Consider the following 20981-nt stretch of genomic DNA (forward strand, 5'->3'; position numbering starts at 1 on the left):
TCCAATCTGTTATCCCAGTACAAACTCACTGAAGATAAGAGGGTTGCACTGGTGACACGCAGGGGATAATTTGAAGACAATGGGAATGCATGTGTAATCTTATCCGGCCTACAGAACTGTATTACTTACAACGTACAAAATACAAAAAAAATCCTGTGGCAGGCAGGGGAAAACCTATCACCCAGAAGCCTTAGACAAGCTGAATTGTTATTTGGGCAAGTAAAAGCATCAGACTTCCTGTTCACCAAATAAGGACATTAGGAGAGCCAGAATGACATCAGACACAGCAGCTTAGACCATAGTCAGAGGACAGAATGGATGGGAAAGGGGAGCAGAAAGAACTAAGTTGCCTCAAGAGCAGGGACAGAGAGGAGCAGCAACACTGAGCTACCAGTGAGAGTGGAGGGGAGGAGATGCTGGGCAGAGGGATGGGGCTGGCTGCTGCCAACCAGATATGCAATGCTTTGGGAAAAGGGGCTGATACAAGGGGAAAAGCCCACTACCTAGCATATCTGAGGATAATGTGTTGGATCTAAGTGCTCTGATCAGAGGTCTGTGCTGCAGTCAGGTAGTTCAAAGGCAATCAGGCATCTTTGCCAAAAAGGGAAGCAACAGTTTAACTTTTCAGCTGAGCCAACGTAGTCTGTGTATTATTATTTATATTGTAGCAGCACTAGAGGCCTCAGTCAGAGATCGACACCATTGTGCTAAGCACTAGATGTACCTAACAAAGTCTGCCCCTGTCCCCATAGAGCTTATAGTTTACTCAAATTAACTAAAAATTTCATTACTTGCTGCTGCTAAACACAATTTGATTTTATTTAGAATGGAGATGATCTCTCTCTAATACTCTGTTGCAGCCTTCAAACTGCAAATTTACTGCTACTAAGGACAGATAGTCTGATTTTTCACAGCAATCCTTGATTTACTTAAGAAACATTAGTGTAAAGACTATCTATGCACCTAATTTTAAACAAATCTGAAAAGTGTCTGGAAGACATTGAACCACACTGCTGGATTTTGGGGTAAAAAACCAGCAACAGCAGAGCGCAATATTGGAGGCCCTGGGCCAAGAAAGAATAAAGCACATGACACATAAGAAAAATGAGATACTTAGAGTTAAATGCAATTTCCAGAATTAATTAAAAGCTACTACTGATGTATTTCATGTCAGAAAGATGAAATGTTCTGTGTAATTTGCAGAAAACATGAGAAGCTTTCTGATAAGAGAGCTCTTCTTGTAAGTGGGTGAAAAACCTTTAGAACTGATTTGCTACACATACATGATTTCTCTGCTGCTCATGCAAAATACACTGATGCAGAAAACAAGTTGCTTTGCCCTCAATGAGAACCTGTTACTATATAATTTTCTGTAAAGTGTTAAATAAGGAGATCCAACAGTTTGTTTAACACTCTTTACAGTCACTAAACAAGATTTTAGTTCTATGGATTCTGAGATTTTGCTATTTGAAGGCCAAAAGTGGCCTTAATCCTAGATCGGGGTGGGCAAACTATGGCCCAGGGGCTGCATCCGGCCCTTCAGATGTTTTAATCCAGCCCCTGCACTCCAGCTGGGGAGCAGGGTCCAGGGCTTGCCCCCCTACATGCGGCTCCCGGAAGCAGCAGGAGCATGTCCCCACTCCGGCTCCTACACGTAGGAACAGCCGGGGGCTCCACACGCTGCTCCCGCCCCAAGCACTGCCCCTGCAGCTCCCATCGGCTGGGAACTGCAGCTGATGGGAGCTGTAGAGGCGGTGCCTTTGGACAGGGCAGCGCACAGAGCCGCCTGGCCACACCTCTGCGTAGGAGTTCGAAGGGGATATGCCGCTGCTGCCGGGAGCTGCTTGAGGTAACCACCACCCGGAGCCTGCGTCCCTGAACCCCTCCAGCGCCCTAACCCCCTGTCCCAGCCCTGATCCCCCCCCCACCCTCTAAACCACTCCTGCACCCTAGAGCCCGCACCCCTGGCTGGAGCCCTCATCCTCTCCCGCACCCCAATCCCAAATTTCATGAGCATTCATGGCCCGCCATACAATTTCCATACCCAGGCCAAAAAGTTTGCCCACCCTTGTCCTAGATCAAATCATATTAATAACTATAGCATGGAAGACTTTACAAATGCAAAGTCTCTTCAGGAAGTACCTACGAAATATATACAAATAGCTAGCTTTGTTATTGTGCTTGCTCATGAATCAACTGACAGGTAAGTAACTGAGCTAGAGATGGTGAAATCTGATTTGCGCATGATAACAAATCTGTACTCTTTGCTGATACAGAAGACTTGCAATCCGGAATAACTAGTGGTATTACTCAGGGAATAAAAACAGCGTCAGGAATTGTAAATATCATGGCAGAATAGCTACAACCAAAACCAAATGGTCTTTCAAGAGTGATTGTACAGTAGTGAATACAGGATGTTAAAGTAGAGTACAGGCCAATTTAGACACAATACTCCTTGGCTGGCTGTTGTACAGTGCATCATCTACAAAATTGACTTGCTATTCTGGATCTCGTAAAAGATTTGCCTTATTCTATAAAGTTTGGATTTCTTTTGTGCACTATTTTGGACGTATTCACCATGTACATTGATTTGCTTGCCTGGCCAGAGCCCTGAAGCCAGTGATCAAAAATTATCATTTAACAGTCACCCATTTTGCTACATATTGCAGAAACTAAGCTAAGGGGCTGAAGTAACCTTAGTTAAGGGCATCTTAAGGAGATCAAGACAGGCAAATCTGTGCTCACATTGTTTCCATGATGGATGGAGCCTACATTGTGCCTGAAGTTTTTCTTACTCTTCAAGGAGAGGATCTCTTTCTTGTATGAAGTTTTAGTAAATCTAGAAAGTGGTATGTCGGAACTCACAGCAATGAAAGGTAATCCTAGCCCTTCGGTCCAAAACCTTATCTGTAGGGATGGCAAATGCTTCTGAGTCTTTAAAAGAAAAGCTGCAGAAAAATCAGATCCCTGTGCTCAAAGTGTTATTTAAAATATGAATGCACATTCACCAGATTTCAATATTTTACTATACAGAGTCCTAGTGATTAAAAAAAAAAAAAAAAAGCACTGAGCCATTATAAAAGTATACAATAGACAATCTTCTAGACCAATGCCCTCTTCCAGCAGTTGCCTTTAAAATTGTGTTTAAATACCACCAAATCCCATATAAATGATCATGAATATGCATATTTAACAAAGTGTTTAACCAGCAGGTCACCTGCTTTTAAGGGTATATTGTTCTTGGTGGAAGAATTATTAAATAATTGTCCTGTAATGCCACAATGGTAGAACATGGATTTTGCACAAAGAACTTAAAAACAAAACAACCAGTGGCAAAGCAAGACTTGATGTAGCTACAAGTAAACAGTCTAAATATAAACTTTTTTTTTAGCCTCACCAAACTATTCTCTACTGGCTTGAATGAGGACCAGGAACAAAACACATTCATGGACAAAGTCACAGTGAGCATACAACAGTAGGTAGCATTCACTGGAGGGCTTGACTAATGCAAATCTATAGGATCAGATGGACAGTACCCATAGTATTACCTAGGTATCAAAACTTGTTTGAAATAAGTTACCTTGCCTCAGTTCTGACCCTCTGTCTCAGATTAGTGGTGATACTGTAATTAACATTAAAGCAAGGACAAAACTAAACTAATGTAAGATAAAGTGAGAGCTAGACACATTAAAAACAAGAGAATAAAAATAAAATTCTAGCACAATAGTCCAAAACAGAACAAACAGACCATAGAGAAATGCTTCCAGACAATCACAGCAAAAATAATATTTCATTTTAATTTGCTTGAGAGAAAGAGACCACAGCCTGAAAACTGGGATGTGCACGTTTTCGCATGTAACAAGTACATCTGCAGTCTTAACTTCCTGTGGAAAAAGCATTAGAATTCTTTTCCCCCAGCATGACTGACTATTACATGTCACCTAACTATGAGTGTCAACAGGCATCTGATATTGTCTTTCCAGTTGCAGAAACAAATCTGGAACATCCACTAATGGTTAAATCCAGTAAGCAGAATAATTTGTCCATAGGTACCAGACAGTAAAAAGTACATTGATATTGTTTTAAGCAAACCCAGGCATATACTACAAAACAGGGAATAGGACTAAAGGAAAGCCTATGCCATACAGCTCCTTTGTCCATTTACTTCAATATCCTTTCAGTGAAACCGGCCAGCACCAGATACTTCAGAGGAAGTTGAATGAAACCTTGTAGCAGGACAGTTATAAAATAAACTGCCCATGGAAGAAGTTTCCTTCTGACTCTCCATCATCTCATCAGATATCCTATCAGATTGGCTTATGCACTAAAAGATGAGGGTTTATTGTTCTTCTAAAAAATTGTATCGTATCTGTTGCAACTGTACTGAATCTAAACCAAAGTCCATTAAAGTCAATGGAAAGACTCCCATTGACTTCAATGAGAGTCAAATCAGGCATATTATCATTACAAAATGTCTAATCCTTTGATGTCTATTAAGTTTGGCTTCAATGACAATGAATTCCACATGTTGTGTGAAAATTGTTTTTTAAAATCAGCCTTAGATGTGTTGTCTTTAAATTGCACTGAAAATCCCTTGCTCTTGTATTATGAGAAAGAGTAAACAGGAGTGCGCAGATTTATTTTCTATATATTATTCATTATTTTGTCCACCTTTGCCACAACCCTTTTATTTGTCTCAAGATCACTTTTCCTATGGAAAGTCTCTCCTTGATTCTAAATAATACCATAAATCTGATGAAGGAAACATGGACTGCTCTGAGTTTCTATGCTACTTCTCATATGATAAATAACTGCCTGGATTAGCAACACCATCTCCTTATGTCCCCCACAGGGATACATTGGGAAATATAGTCAGACACACTACTCGCAGGACGCCACCTCAATACCTTGGGGTCAGCAGACACATCAAAGATTATGTTACAAAAGAATGCACGTACGCCTCAGTGTTGCCTTTGAAAAGTGTTAGTGTGCACTTTTGAGTAATGCAACCAACCGATGATTCTAACTAATCTTTAATTCTCTGGATCAATTCAAATAGGCGTAAAAATAAGTGGATAATGTTAAACTGCTAATTTGTTAAGTCTTCTTTTTAAATGTTGCCAGATAGCCTTTTCACTACTCTGGGTGATCTGAGCTACTCTAAATACTCTGCTTGGTAATATCTGTAACAACAGAACTCGCAAAACATACTGCTAACAAGTCTCATCGGTAAGCCCCTGTGGCATTCTTAGTAGTGACCCAATAAAGAAATCTCATTACCCAATGTGAACAATGGTTGTACCATTACACTGCATCTTGGATGAAAAGAATTCAAGTATTAATCTGTATCTTCTCTAGGATAGATTACTTCAGAGTTATTCACTGGGGCCTGATCCAAAGTCCACTGAAGTCAATAGGAGTCTTTCCACTGATTTCAATGGTCTTTGTATGAGATGATGTTCGGAGTGGCACCCTTTCGGATACTATGCCAATTGATTCAATTGGGTGCAGCATGCAGGAACTGAATCCTCTCAATTCAAATAATCAGACAGTGCTGAAATTTAATTTAGATGTCACTCTCAACTATAGGTGCACTAAGGTGGTCCTTAGAAATATTTCAAGTAAATTCTGCTAGACTTTCGCATGCTGAAATCTTTTGCATAGCATTAATGCAGGAATCCATCAGCTCACTTAAGAAGTGAGTAGCCCTCATAGGATCAAAGTAATAGGAAGTCATCAAAATGACTAAAATTTACTAAAAACTGCAGAATCACTGTGCTTTAAGATTCTGCAACCCAATAAAGCTCACAATCCACTCCCATTTTAGCCAAATGGCTTCATTCCCAAAAGATCTGTGCCATATGGCAAACCACTCTTTAGAGGCCATGTACATTTGATCAACCCCTTCCTCGGGAGTATCTCAGCCAGTTTAGGTGTATGAATCACCTGTAGGGTTCTGTTACTGATCCATGGGAGACTCCCAGACCATCCTTTATGATTGCTCAGAATGTCCTGTAATTAGTGGATTAGCCTCTGTGCTGCCCTTGAGCCATATGGGTTTGCTGAGGACCATGGACACAGTATCCCAATTATTGGGGAGCTACTGTGACCTCAGAACAGTCCTTGAAGCAACACTGAGTAAGTCATAAGAACATAAGAATGGCCATACTGGGTCAGACCAAAGGTCCATCTAGCCCAGCATCCTGTCTTCAGACAGTGGCCAATGCCAGGTGCCCCAGAGGGAATGAACAAAACAGGTAATCATCAAGTGATCCATCCCCTGTCGCTCATTCCCAGCTTCTATCAAACCGAGGCTAGGGACACCATCCCTGCCCATCCTGGCTAATAACCACTGATGGACCTATCCTCCATGAATTTATCTAATTCTTTTTTTAACCCTGTTATAGTCTTCGCCTTCACAACATCCTCTGGCAAGGAGTTCCACAGGTTGACTGTGCATTGTGTGAAGAAATACTTCCTTTCATTTGTTTTAAACTTGCTGTCCATTAAGTCTAAATTCTGAAAGCTGTTCTCCCCCCAGCCCGCAAAGTAAAAAGAAAGCTCTTTCACCTTGGCCCAGCTCATGGCTCTTCGTCAGTTGATTTAAAAGAAGTCACATATTTCAGTACCAATACTGAAATGCATGGCTCTTCCTAATTCAGCTCTTGTTCCAAGATGACACTGTACTATTGAGCTGGTATTTACCCCCAACAGGTTTATGTGTCCACAGAAAATGCAACGGGGCCTGGACTGGAGGGAAGGGAGCCTTGCAGTTGTGTGGCCCAGTCTGAGTCTCTCTGGGCTATCCTGATAACAGCCCCTGTTGGTGCCTGCTTTCTTTGCCTGGATGAGCTGGGGCAAAAGACAGAAGAAGAGACGCTGGGGAGTGGGGGGAAGGAGGAGGAGAAATCAACCTTGTAATTAAGGATCCTGCCCACTCCACCTGGGATATATAAATATATATTTTAAAAAGTTATAAGGGAGGAAAGGCTGCCATTGCAACCAGTTGCAAACCTCACTTGTGGGAGCACCAATAATTCAAGGAGGGTTGACATAAGACCCTATGTCTGGTTGGTTCTTGGAGACTAACTCTTCTGCTCATTTCTTTGGTACGCTTGACTGACTGGACTGTATACTGATGTGTGACCAACCCAGAATATCCAATAATACCAACAGGTGGGGGAAGAGGTTACACTGGTCAAAGGTGTCATTTCTTAATTATCTCGTAGTGGCAAGCTCCCAAATAGGGGAGGAGTATGGCTAACAGACATACCATAGAGAACCTATCTAAGGTATTTGGAGTATGACATAAACAAGTCCACATGATCTATGGGCAAATGAGCTTTAAAGATTTGATTATTCCTCTCAAAAGAAACCAGGAGCAGAGGACAAAGGAAAACAGTGTCTTTGTTAATATTCAAAAAGTTAAAAATACCTTGAGGCAGTATCATCTGATCTACTTCATGCAGAATAAAATGACTTTCATTTTTACTTATTTTGATGACAGAATCTAAGGCAGATTAATAGAAGTCTAAAAAAAAAAAATACCCCACAGGAAATGCTAAGATGCCAGCCAAAAGCTGTGGCTGATATAGGAGCAGCAGCAGTCAGACACGCCTTTGCTGTCAGTCCTGAAAGAACTGACAGAGGTACTACAGGCTAATAAACTGGCAGAAGTGAGGGAAAAAAAGAGCTGTCCCTCAATTCTAATACTATAAGAATTCCTGCCAGTCAATATACTGTAGTGGCAGGAATCATGGACTTAAAAATGACTCTAAAACCAATGGTCTGTTTAGGGAATTCTGCTTACAGTTCTGTCATGTTATCAAGTGACAGACTCACAAAATCATGTACCATGTGACTCATGACATCAAAGATGACTGAATCTGAAATAATGGCTGCAATCTTCTCAGAAAGAAATCTTTCTGGCTATTTAAAACCATTAAATGTGTTTCCTCCCTTGACAATGAACCTCATATTTAAACAAGATATTTTAATTGAAAACAATTTGAAGGTGTGAAATGTCTGCAGCGGGGCTCTTTCCTTTTCAAGAGGAATCTAAAATGGTGGTAGCAATGTGATGGGTTCTACAGAATGTCAGAAAACCTGCAGTGTTTTTCATTGGCTCGGCTATACTTTTCATATGCTGGGAGAGAATATATATCATTATAGCTCTTAATGAAGCAGTTGTTATTATTACCAACACGTATGATAATATAGTGGTATGAGTACTTCACAAGACTTCACTGGGTCATTAACATTCCAGTTAAAATGAACAAACACCATGTGCCCCTGCTGCTTGCGGCTTTCAAAAAGCCTGTGCAAGGTCCTGGTTTATCTTCTCTCTTCCACATTCTGTCCATTATTTTTGTCTATGGTGGCAACGGCGACTCTACTACAGGATTTAGCCACAGAACCGTTATAGGATACAAACACATTTAATCTTTTTTTGTTTGGGCAAATTATTTCACAATATCAATGACCTTTTCTTATGTAAATTACACCAAACTTTGCCTCTCTGTTAGAGAGACACAAATGTCTCATGACTGAAACACAAGACTGGGACTCAGGAGTTCTGAATTCTCTTCCTCGTTGGGACCTTGGACAAACCACTGAATTGCTGTGCTTCAGTTCTTCATCTGCAAAATGGGGACAGTAAGATCTCTCCACCTCACATAGGTGTTGATTATGCATTAATGCCTCTGTAGTCTGAGTACCCCAGAGGAGTGTCATTGAAAGGCCTATAAATGAATATAATGTAAATATTTCACTAACTCCTTAACTGCTTCTCCATCTTTCTTGAACACAAACTGGGTCTTCCAGTCTAACTCTGTTCAATTAGAAGTCACCAAAACAAACTTTCTACTTGATAATGGAAATACCCTCAGCTATCTATTTCCCTTTCATTCAAGTCTAGTCATGGAGTTGCCCTCCACCATGAGCTCTTCTCTGCACCTCAAAATGTATATAATCTGCAAGTAAGCCTAATGTAACCTTTTCAATACAGCACATTCTCTCTCCCCCCATCCTCCCGGTAGCTTAATTTAAATATGTATTAAGCCCTTTCAATGCTGCCTCATACTTCAGTCCCTGCAGTCCCCTGATAGTTTCTGATGATCCTTTCTGAATTCCTTCTAGTTTGTCAATACCTTTCTGGTCTTGTACCCAGAAAGAAACCCAGTATTTCAACCACAATCACACAAGTGCCATATAGATAAGAACTATTACCTACCTCCCTGCTCCACGATATCATGTCTTTCTATATGTAGCCAAAATTGACTTTTGGCAGCCATGTACACTCATGTCTAATTTGATGTCACCGCTCTGTCACTCTATCACCTTGATATCACCTCTCTGTCACTTCCAAACAACTTAGGTTTCTCCCATCTGTTTAACCCAAAAATAAGAATTTATGGTTTTCCCCAGATGTATTGACTTGTGTCTCCCACCTTTCCCTTCCCCCAAGTTATTAACTGCATGTTTTTAATCTTTCTAAGTCCCTTTCTATTACAACATTCTTCTGCCCTGACTTGTTTCCCAATTTCATTACATTAATAAATGAAACAGGTTTACTGACTCTTCAAGACCGCTAAAAATATTACCACCAGCCTTTGTGGGCATCCCAATAGACACCTTCCCCAATTCAATCTATTGCCATTTATCATTGTTTACAGTCTTTTAATCTTTAAGATATACTTATGCACACACTTTTAGAAAACAAAGGATAGGAAACTATCTTTTCTCCAAAGATACATAAGAGATCCCTATTTTGAGTCTCTAAAGCTCCAAGGCTGTGTTTGTAAAAATACAGAACTTGCAACAATGTAGGAAGAATATAATATACTGTAACAAAGCAAAAAAACCAAAAACAAAGTAAAATAGATCTTGATCAAAAGGCAATACAATAATCTTTTTTGCCTGCTTTCAACAGGTTCAATGAGGCGGACTTCAAGCAATAATACCTTGTAAAAATATGTCTAGAACTCTGCGTGGATGCCATAGATCCCAAGCCAACATTCTTTTGACACTCATCGTTAAAAAACACTGAAATCATAGCCCTACCAAGAAATAGCAATGCAAGATGTACTAAGACAGACTTCTGAGGTTGCATTTACAGAGAAGGGCCTTTACTGGGCTTGACATGTGTGTGTGAGAGAAGCTAGCAGGACTTACTGACCTAGGTAGAATACAGAGAAAAGGTATCTCACTCTAACATAAAAATAAGGTAGTCAAACATTTTTTTGTGTGATGCATGCCAAAAGAGTCACACTGGCCTTTTTTGGACCAGACAGTGAGTTCTTTCCGTGTAAGTTGGAATGCTCTTTTGGTAGGCTTCTTCTGAGCAACTGGGACTGAAGAGGTACTGAATCTCTGATCCTCTCTACCTGCAAGTACTCATCAGCTGCCTAATTTGAAGTTTCTTCTCTCTGCCTTGTCTGAAATGGCAGAATACCATTTATTGCTACAAAACAGACACAACCTTATAGGACTCTTGATTTGAACAGCTTTTTACATAGGCCCAAAATACCAAACTGAGTATCATTTAGAAATGCTTCTCAAACTGATTTATCATTCAACACAAACTGTTCTACTTGAATTTTTTTTAAAAAAGATTTCCTTATATTCCTATTGCATACGGGGCCTCAGACTTCTTTTTATGTATAAAAGTTAGTGGGCAAATTTTCTAACCTTTCCTCCCTCAGACTATGCAGATGCATCAGGGCAAAGAATACACAACAGGAAAATCTGACTAGATAAGATATATAGAACAGTGAACAAAAATTATCTGATTGCCTTCTGAGAAACTACTCTGTACAGTCAACTGGATTGTAGTGGGTACGTGTCTTAACTCATCTCTAAATATAATGTCAACCTCAGCCATTTTAGGAGCACATATTGGAAACAAGTACTGAAAAATGTGAGGCAGGTGGTCAAAATGAAGGATGCAATAGATGTTTGTAGATAAGAAAAAAAGGATAAAAAGACAAACTAAGTTTACAGACTTTTTCTGATCTTTAGTTTCAGAATTCAGTACTTGCAATATTAACAATACACCATTGTAGAGTCAAAAGATTTGGGAATCTACCGAGAGCAACAGTTGAGAGAAGTAATTGGGAATAAAAGGGAGAAGTGTCATTTGCTTCATAAAAATGCTTCATACTTACTAAATTATCAGTTTCTGGATCTTCACAAAAAAAAGGTTTTCCTTCCTTCTCCTGCTTCCTTACAAAATTTTCAATATCTACATCAAAACTAGCAGAGGTAGTGCCTTCTGAGCCCTGTGTAGATTGTTCACATTTTTCAAATAATAGTGCTAATAATGGAAACAGTGGGTGCCTAGGAATAAACAAATAATAAAATCAGGTCTGAATAAATATTTTTTTACTTTATATTTCCTACTTTATAATGTTAGGTATCCAAAAAGTAAAAACCTAATAACCATTCATCCAGAAAAGCAATTCCGTAAGCTTTATGAAAAGATTATCTACAACACAACTGTAAAAGCAACAAAGAATCCTGTGGCACCTTATAGACTAACAGACGTTCTGCAGCATGAGCTTTCGTGGGTGAATACCCACTTCTTCAGATGCAAGATCTTGCATCTGAAGAAGTGGGTATTCACCCACGAAAGCTCATGCTGCAGAACGTCTGTTAGTCTATAAGGTGCCACAGGATTCTTTGTTGCTTTTACAGATCCAGACTAACACGGCTACCCCTACAACACAACTGACAATATTAGCCAAAAATCCATGTTATTTAAAAAAAAAAAATAAAGAAGTAAAACTGTATAAGATTTAGACACAACTAAAACTGTATAATAAAGCATGACTATTTAATTGGACATTGATAAGAGGATATCATAATTGCAGTTATGAAGCTATGAAATGCCATTTTATTAATTGTAAGTTAGTAGAAGGTGATGTATTAGTACAATGTAGAATGGATTAGCACTGACACAAAGAATGAAACCAGATTTAAATTACAAAAAAATAAGTCGGAGAGCAACCATCTGGTCTCCAATATGTGCCCCATTTCAATATAACAAAATCACCTTACAGTTTGGTACAATTGAGAACGGCCTGTATTTTGAGAGACTCATTGTGAAATTAGCTAACTTGGCTCAGGTCAGGACTCAGATGATTCTACCATTAACTCATTTTGTGATCTTGGCCAAGTCACTTGCCCACCTTATGTGTCATTTCCCCCATGTGTAAACTGGCAATAACAGAGCCTTTGTAAAGCACTTTTGGTATGTCTACACTGCAAAGTGAAGATGTGATTGTAGCATGAGTAGGCATACATGGGATAGTTTTACTTTAGCTAGCATAGGTCACAATAGCAGTACTCATAGCAGCACAGGTTTCAGAATGGGCTACCAACCAAAGTACAGTACATGCCTAGGGTCCATGGAGGGCTTGTACTCTGGTTGATAGCTCATACTAAAGTCCTTGCCACTATGTGTGCACTGCTATTGTTACCCACACTAGCTAGATTAAATCTAACACAGATATGCCTATCTGTGCTACAATTACACCCTCACTTTGCAGTTGATATATACTGATTCGTATCTTCAAATGAAAAGTGCTAAGATAAGTATTTTTGTATTACAGAGTTGTGAGAAAAGGCACATTTTATTTATTTACTTATTTTTAACCTAAAGAAAAAGTGGTACAGGTTGGGTTGATCACAAAAATAAAATAAAATAAATGAGGAAAGGCCTCAGATACTATTGAAGCTAATTCTAACATATAAAACATAATGGGACAGTATGAGTTAAAGTCACTATTCCTCAATAGCCTAAACAAAATACTATTGCTAACTTAAAGCTCGATGCTCATTACAGCTATAGCAATATCTGTTTTTAATAACTGACATATCTGCACTTCATAATAGTCTTCAAGATCATGCAACGGAATTCTAAATTTGGGGAAATTTTTTGCCTTAAGTAAAGAGTCTGAAAATGAAACCATTTTATTTGAACTTAATCATTGGTTACTTGCAAACTACAGCTCATCTGGTTTTAATCTGCCTAGTTAAAAGAAAAAAAAAGAAAACACACCCAAAACTACATTTTTTACCCTTCAAAGACACAACCAAAGTCCATAATACTACCTGTAAATGGCCTGCTTGTCTGCATCCATTGGCGTCTGAGATTCTACAGGGGCAGGACTCACTCCTTCTGCATCAGTTTCAGAGCAGTTTGGGTCTTGTTCAGTTTTTAACTCGGTTACTACTTGCATCTGTAGAAAAAGGAGGATAAGTTATTTTACGTCACCAAGCACAAAGATTTATTAGTTAGTACACTGCTTTCTAAGTAAATAGCAATGCAAAAAGCTAGTAAATTGCCAGAAGGTTGGTATGATTTGGCAATTATACAAAAAGCATAAGCAGTAACAAGAAACTCATTTAATCCTTGACACTTTTTGTTGGATAGTGTAAAGGTCATTTCAAGTTTCAGCACTCAGCTTTAAAATTGGAATGATTGATATTAGTGAACTGCTAAAGCATTTTGTGTCTCATAAACAGCTATTTTTGGAATAGGTTAGACACATATTGCTCCAAAAATTAGGTTACCAAAAGGCTGGATTAACAGCCTTTGTGGTGAAACCACAATAAAAACTTTACCCTCCTATTGATTTCCTTCTCCCTTTCCACAGAGACACGGATGCAAATGGGGACTCTGGAGCTAGTTTCCTCATCCATTAAAATTCACACTATGTTATACAGAATTGAAATATAGCATTTGTTGCAGACTTTCACTAATCAGGAATGTAATTTCACCTTACAATTTACCTTTAAACTTTAACATATACAGATATTAAACAATATAGGAATACCTACTCAATGTAAAAAGCAACAGAAAATAACAGTAGTTGTATTTAAAGAGCAATATTTACTAGTTTTTCAGCAGAATGGAGCAAAGTAATTGCCATTAACAATATTTTAACAAGGCATTTGTTTGCCAGTTCAATGAACTCATCTTCACATCCATGCAGAACAAACTTAATCAGCTTAAAACAGAACAACAAATAATTAAAATCAAGTTAAGTGAAAGATACCAGCCTAAAAAGGCATCCAATAGTGTGTGTTAGAGAGAGAGAGAGAGAGAGAGAGACTGACTATCAGTCTGAACAGCTACTCAGCAGTTTGTGTGGGAGTGCAGGGCACAAGTAAAAGCTGCAATATTAAGAGGCAAGAAAAAGATGCAAAACAGGAAAGCACCAAAGCACCTTAAAAGATAAACCTAAAGAGTCATGATTTAAACATTAGTAACAGGATATAGAGTCCTGTAATCTTTGGGTAGTTTTATGTTATTCCATGATCATATTGGGTATATTATAGCTCCACAAGAACATTGTTAGAGTTGCAGTACGGCAATTCAATCTGCACATACAGCACATCCTGAATGGCATCAATGGACTGGGAATGCCGTCAAGACTTTCTGATGGCTTTCTAAAATGGGACTTCCATTCTTCTTCACCTACAGCAAGGTATCTTTAGACTAAGAGTCCGCTTAGCGGGGACAGAAAGATCATCCCACTTGAAGAACTTATCCACCATGGAATCCAATCTTCCCTTCAAAAAGGATTGCATTTTTCTTCCCGCTTGAGCATTAGTCACATCCCCCTGGGGGCACTGAACCAGTGACACAGGAAGATTCTTTTTCTGCTTGACCATGGCAGTTTGTGTCTTAAGCACCACCATCACACTAGGATCAAGGTCTCAGAAAGAAAATGAAAAAGGCACAGAAGGACCCACCCTCACAAGAGTTGTCATCAAAGGAGCAATCCTTTGAAGGAAGAGTCAGGCCCTTAGTAATTATTAGAGTAACCAATACAGACGTCATCTAGAGACAAAGCTGCACCTAATTCCACACACAATGAACAAAAAGGAATTTAAGACACTATCCTGGAATAAGTGTTGCATAGGTTGTTTGTACTTTGTTGTCTGACATGGCTGAGCCCTCTTCTAGCTCAACAGGAAAATTTTGAGAAAATGGCAGAACTTCCTGACCTTTGAGAAGTTCTCCTGGAAGGCTTAACTGATTTGGAAGCCATTATGCCTGAAGAAAGACATAGCCAAAAAATAAGTCCATCGGTTAACAAAAGCAAGGCTGGGCAATGGGAAAACAGACTCATGCATATAATCATAAAGGTCAGGCCATATTTTTGCAGAGTCTGTAGGTGAAGGGGTCTTAGAATCATAGAATATCAGGGTTGGAAGGGACCTCAGAAGGTCATCTAGTCTAACCCCCTGCTCAAAGCAGGGCCAATCCCCAGACAGATTTTTGCCCCAGATCCCTAAATGGCCCCCTCAAGGACTGAACTCATAACCCTGGTTTTAGCAGGCCAATGCTCAAACCACTGAGCTATCCCTCCCCCTGACTTCCACCTTGAGTCACTGGAAAGCAAAAATAAGTTACCTAAAACTGGGGGATACATTCTTTCAGCTGTTTCCTGCTGATGACAGAAGCCAAGACACACCAAAACCAGAAGACTACCTCCTGAGGTTCAAAACAAAAAAAAAGAACCACTGCTCTGCTCCTGAGGAACTTCTGCACTACTGCACATGCACAGAAATCATGTGCAGTGCAGAATTTTCTTTTCTCAGCACAAAATACATTTGGCCAAGAAGTGCTGCAGTTACGCCTTTTGCCCACCAGGGGTTGCTGTGGCACCAGAACAGAGAGCAGATGCTCCTGGGTGGGAGCAGCCCCAGCTGCAGGTAGGGAAGAGAAAAAGCTCTGGTCCTCACAGCGCCCTGCCTGTGGGGCTAGATCAGGAGGCATGGGATATGGGGGGGATGGACAGGGTTGAACATTTGGAGCTGCTGGGGAGTTACAGACTGGAGTTCAGAAGGGCTAGTGGGGGGACAGACTAGGGTGAGAGCTGACTGGGAGCATGGGCACAGGGACACAAAGGGATGAGGGGTGGCTGAATGGGGACACATGGGGACAGAAGGGTGCAGGCTCACAGTGGGAGAGATGGCTGGCTGAGTGGGAGTTCAGGGACATATGGGGACAGGGACAGATGTGCCTAATTGAATTAAAGAGGCTAGGGATCAGCTAGGGATCTGCATGGGGGAGACTCCCTAACAACCCTCTTGCCCCAACCCCCAAAAAACTGTTCCATACTTCTCCCATCCACACCCAACGACCCTCCAAGTTCACACCCAGGCTCCCTCCCAGCAATTACTTTCCTCTCACTCAACTCCTCCATTACCCTTGACTTCCCCAAGTCTTTGCATTGCTTCTGAGGGGTGCAAGAAATACATTTCTGTACTGTCGTTCAAATAAATTATTACATAAATTACATATTTGCTGACAGATTTTTTGAAATAAATTACCAAAACAATTTAAACTGGCATGATTATATTGTGTTATTTTGACAAATAAAATATGCCGACTTTTGCCAAATTTTAAACTATTGTATACAGAATTTTTAATTTATGGAGCAGAATTTTTAATTTTTTGGCCGCAGAATTCCCCCAGGAGTAAACTACCACCAGTCAGGGTGGATTTGATTTAAATTATTAGTTAGGAAGACTTGATTTAATCATGGATTTCTACATAAAAGTGCATTCTTGTTGGTTGTTATAACCTTAATACATATTCTTCACAACTCAGAGATAGATGTAGGTTTCATTTTTAGAACATACACACTATACATTTTTAAGTGATTTATTTTGAAAAAATTTCAGATTAGTTTTACAGCTATATCAGAAAAGGAATGATTGTTTGGTTATTTCATTTACCATGTTATCTCTGGAGTAGAGACAAATCCACAGTTTGAGAACTGCAAAGCTAAGCATCACTGATGGTATCTTCTAAACTGAGCACTGAGTCCCATTGGGTAGACAGAAAGATTAACCTAAATAATCTATACAGAAGCCCTTGGAGCCCCATAAGATTGGGTCCCTAATCCATGAACTATTGGAATTAATTTACAAAACTTTTCTTAAATATTACATGAATATATTGTCTCATACTACAGAATTAGAATGTATAATCCCTATTCCATGATGAGATATCTTTGAGCTATAATGTATGTTAATTAAAACTATCTTTAGATAAATGCTTGTTGAGGAAAAAACCTATCAAAAAAATCCAATTAAAAAAAATCAAATCAAATGTTTTGATTTTTTTTTAAAAATCATTGATTTTTATCCACCCTGAAACCAGCTCTTTACCAAGGCACACAAGTATTCTAAACTAGGTAAACCTGTCAAAGAAAAGAGCTTTTGGAAATAAAAGCTCTCCAAAATAAAAGCAGGAGGTACTCCAAACAGAAGATAGCAATCTAGAGAATTGCCTCTTTGGAAATAAAAGAGCTAACTAGGCCTCTTTGTAGGGGAAGCAACAACTCAGTTTTTCTTCTGACAGTTAACACTGTTTCCATCTACTGGCAGGAAGATCTGTACCTACTGCTCAGGCTGGCATATAGCAATAACGGAGAACAGGTCTTCAGAGTGTGGATCAATGGCATGACTTGGCCCCTAACTAATGTTAATTTAAATGCAGTTTTAGGAACCACTGCTCAAAGATGCAACATCATATCACATCACATATAGAGCCTAACCTAAAACAAAAAGGTCATTTTTCACTTGCTAATAGTAATGCAATACATAGAGGAGAAAAAATGCTCTCACTTGTCCATCTTGATAGTTGTCTATACTTAATGTCTGTGTTGCCATCATGGTTAATGAAGGGTTTATAATGTCATATCATCACAAGTGAGAACACATTCTAGAAAAGAGTAAAAGATGTCAGTTACAAAAATAATCTTTTTTAAAATGGATTCTACACAATGCAAAAAAATGTTACAAAAATTTCTGTGTACAATAGCAAAGCGAATCAGTTATTTAATTGACAATGCAATTCTATTCATTTTTTAGGCAGCCACCACTCTCACAAACAAAACATCTAAGTTAATTGAGCTATGGCAATTTAAGGCTCTGAACCCTACAAGTTTTCCTTCTGTAATGTGCCTAGTCATCAGGAGTGCTTTGGTTGTTGCCAGATCTTTCCCCCACTCTTGCACTTCACTGTAGTATATGACCATTAAGATGACTAATTATTCATTATTTTCCAGATGTATTCTATTTTCTAGTTATTAAAAACAAACAGTCTCAAGTGGAGTTTTTCCATTGAGAAAACATTTCAGATAGTTTGAAGAATATTCTCCATTTTCATTTTGTTGAAGGGTTTTCATAACATGAACAGAGGAAGGTCATAGCTAAGAATACTAGTTAGTCACAGAGGTCATGACAGTCACGGATTCCATGATTTTACCAGACCTCCATGACTTCTTCGGCTTCAGCTGTCAGGGACTGAAGCTGGGACTGTGGCTTTAGCCAGGGCTGTGTGCCCTGCCCCGTAGCTGAGGCTGGAGCCGGGACTGTGTGCCTTCAGCTGGGGCTGTGTATCCCCTATCCCTTTGGCCGGGGCTTGAGCTGTAATCATGCACAAACCCCCGCCTTCCAGGCTGGGACCTGGGCCATGCGCCGCTGCCGCCCTCCCATGGCCAGAGCCATCCATTGCTGTCCACTCCTCTCTCCCCGCTGGGGCTGTGTACCCCTGCCCCATAGCTTTGGCTGGGGCCGTGCACCGTGGCTGCTGCCAGGACTGGAGCTGGGGCTGTGTGCCCCTGCACCGCGGCTGCGGCCAGGGCTGGAGCTGTGTGCCCCTGCACCGCGGCTGCGGCCAGGGCTGGAGCTGTGTGCCCCTGCACCGCGGCTGCGGCCAGGGCTGGAGTCGGGGTTGTGCGCGCCCCCCACCCATGGCTGTGGGGCTGGTGCTGTCAGCCTGTACCCCCCATTGGAGCTCCAGCTGTCATTCTTCTTCCTTACCCACCCCACCCTCCCCCAGCCCTGTCTCCTGGTTACTTTTAGTAAAGTCACAGATCGGTCACGGGCTCCTGTGAATTTTTATTCATTGCCAGTGACTTTTACTAAAAATAACCATGACAAAATCTTAACCTTAGTCTTAGCTCTTTGGGACAAGCCTTTGTATGTGTTTATATGGAACCTAATTGGGCTCCTATTCTGATTGGGGCCTCTGGGCACTACTCTACATTTTCACTGATTTTAAGGACAGAAAGGTCCATTATGATCATCTGATCTTCTGCATAATGCAGGCCATAGAACAGCACCCAGCAATTCCTAAATCAAGTCTTTATTCTGTGGTTGAGCTAGAGCATAATTTTAGAAAGACATTCAATTTTGTGAAGAAAGAGGATTAGATTCATAGCCCTAGATCATTTAAACCTTTGTTTACAGTATTAATGAAAAACTAGGAGGAGGCTATTTTCTGGTTCTGGTCTAGAGACAGCAAAAATCTCACGGGAACAGGCATTTTTACAATATTTCAGTCCAAGATAGTAGAAGCCTCATAAGAACACCTGATCTTGGCAGAAGATACACCATTCCAAGTAAAAAACCTCACAAGAGCAGATCATAAGATTCTGTCATTTAGGCCTGATTTTGTATTCTTGGCCCATCTCCATTTAAAATGCAACTCTCCCTATACTCACCCCACACAACCCCAAAGCAAGCACTAAAGATACAAGAACTATTAATACTGCATTGCATTCTCATTAATCTAATCTATATAGATATAGGAGGGCAGAGATGCTGGAACAAATTTTTATAGTGGGAGTGCTGAAAGCAGAAACCATGTATTTGGCTGCTATTACTACTTCAAGTCAGGGGGTGCTGCTACACCACCAACACCCCTAGTTCCAGCATCCCTGTGGGTGGGTCAGATATTAACAATGTCCTTCATAAAACTTTTCCATTAGAACAATCTTTCTTACATAAAATTTCTCATGACAAAAAGATATATTGGTATATTGCCATAAACAAACTTACACACATTAATATTGGGATAAAAATCAAAACAAGAAAGGTATTTTGTACCTAGATATTACAACACTAGACTTCTATAACACCTTCCATCTAAGGTAAAAGGGATCTCTGACACCCAGACATAGTAAAAAGGATGTAAGCTGTGGCCAAAGGCCTGGTTGATAGTTGCGCCATCTGGTGAGGGAGGTCGTTCAGACCCTCAACCAAGCAATAATTTTGAAAATCTGGTTGATGTCGATTGTGATGTCAAGGATTGGGTTTGAGATGCTTTACGTCTCTGTGGTCTTAGCCTGTGCCTTTTGGGTTTGTAATGTCGTTGCTGCTGATGCTGGAACAAGGTGTCTCTGCTGCGTTGGTATGTCCAGTAAAATCTTCATTTCATTGCAGGTGATATATCCTGAGAGTATGGAGAGTCACCTGGGAATATTTCATTGAGTGGTGGTGGTGATCTTATTTTACCTCTGGGTGGGGTTAAAGGTTTGTTGTAATGAGTCCTGTATGCTGCCCATGGGTCCCAGGCTGGCCATTGCATGGGAAAGGGCATAGGTGGGCACATCCATGGTTGACTATACCAAGGTTGCATGTCTTCTTCATAGGGAACCTTTGATTTAATAGGTCCCCAGGGTGGTCTGTGTTCTGTGGGTGAAGAGCGGTGTGAAGAGAAGGCATGCTTTTCCTGTTCATCTCATCATCACTCGAGAATGGTGGGGCGGTGAGCGAGACTGCTTGGTCTGATGCTGTATGCTCAGGCGAGCCATTGATGCTCAAGAGTGGTGACTGCAATGGGGTCTCTGGCACTGGTGGTGGAGGCATAGTCACTGGTGAGGGCCTCGGTGCTGTGTCTCTTAACAGCATGGTCGGTGCTTTAGAGGAGAAGGCAGTCTTAGATACATGCCTTGACTCCTTGTCCCTCCGATGGGACTAGGCAGAGGTCCCAGTGCAGACATTGCTGGAGGTGCACTGTGCCTCAAAAGTGCTCACCTGTGGGGTGGTAGGCACCAAAGACAGTGACCTAGTAGGAGACAGTTTCTTTTTATTCGTCTCTCTGTGGTGAAGTTGTGGCTCTTTTCCTTGATCTTTTAGAGGAATGAGCGCTGTCCTCAGTTGAAGTGGAT

At 40.4% G+C, this 20981-nt stretch overlaps 1 protein-coding gene across 11 annotated transcripts in view; it reads right to left on the reverse strand.

The window, feature by feature from the left end:
- PKNOX1 (PBX/knotted 1 homeobox 1) overlaps positions 1-20981 on the reverse strand; it is a 72994-nt gene that overhangs the window by 20299 nt on the left and 31714 nt on the right. For all 11 annotated transcript variants that reach the window (XM_039539535.1, XM_039539527.1, XM_039539506.1 and 8 more), the window contains 3 exons: positions 17650-17746; positions 13114-13241; positions 11166-11337 (listed from right to left, as the gene is read on the reverse strand). In XM_039539535.1, the coding sequence (XP_039395469.1) occupies positions 11166-11337; positions 13114-13241; positions 17650-17697 (348 nt within the window). In that variant the 5' untranslated portion in view covers positions 17698-17746. The remainder of the gene's footprint in view (positions 1-11165; positions 11338-13113; positions 13242-17649; positions 17747-20981) is intronic.

Source organism: Mauremys reevesii, linkage group 1, assembly GCF_016161935.1.
Source record: "Mauremys reevesii isolate NIE-2019 linkage group 1, ASM1616193v1, whole genome shotgun sequence".
Taxonomy (NCBI): Eukaryota; Metazoa; Chordata; order Testudines; family Geoemydidae; genus Mauremys; species Mauremys reevesii.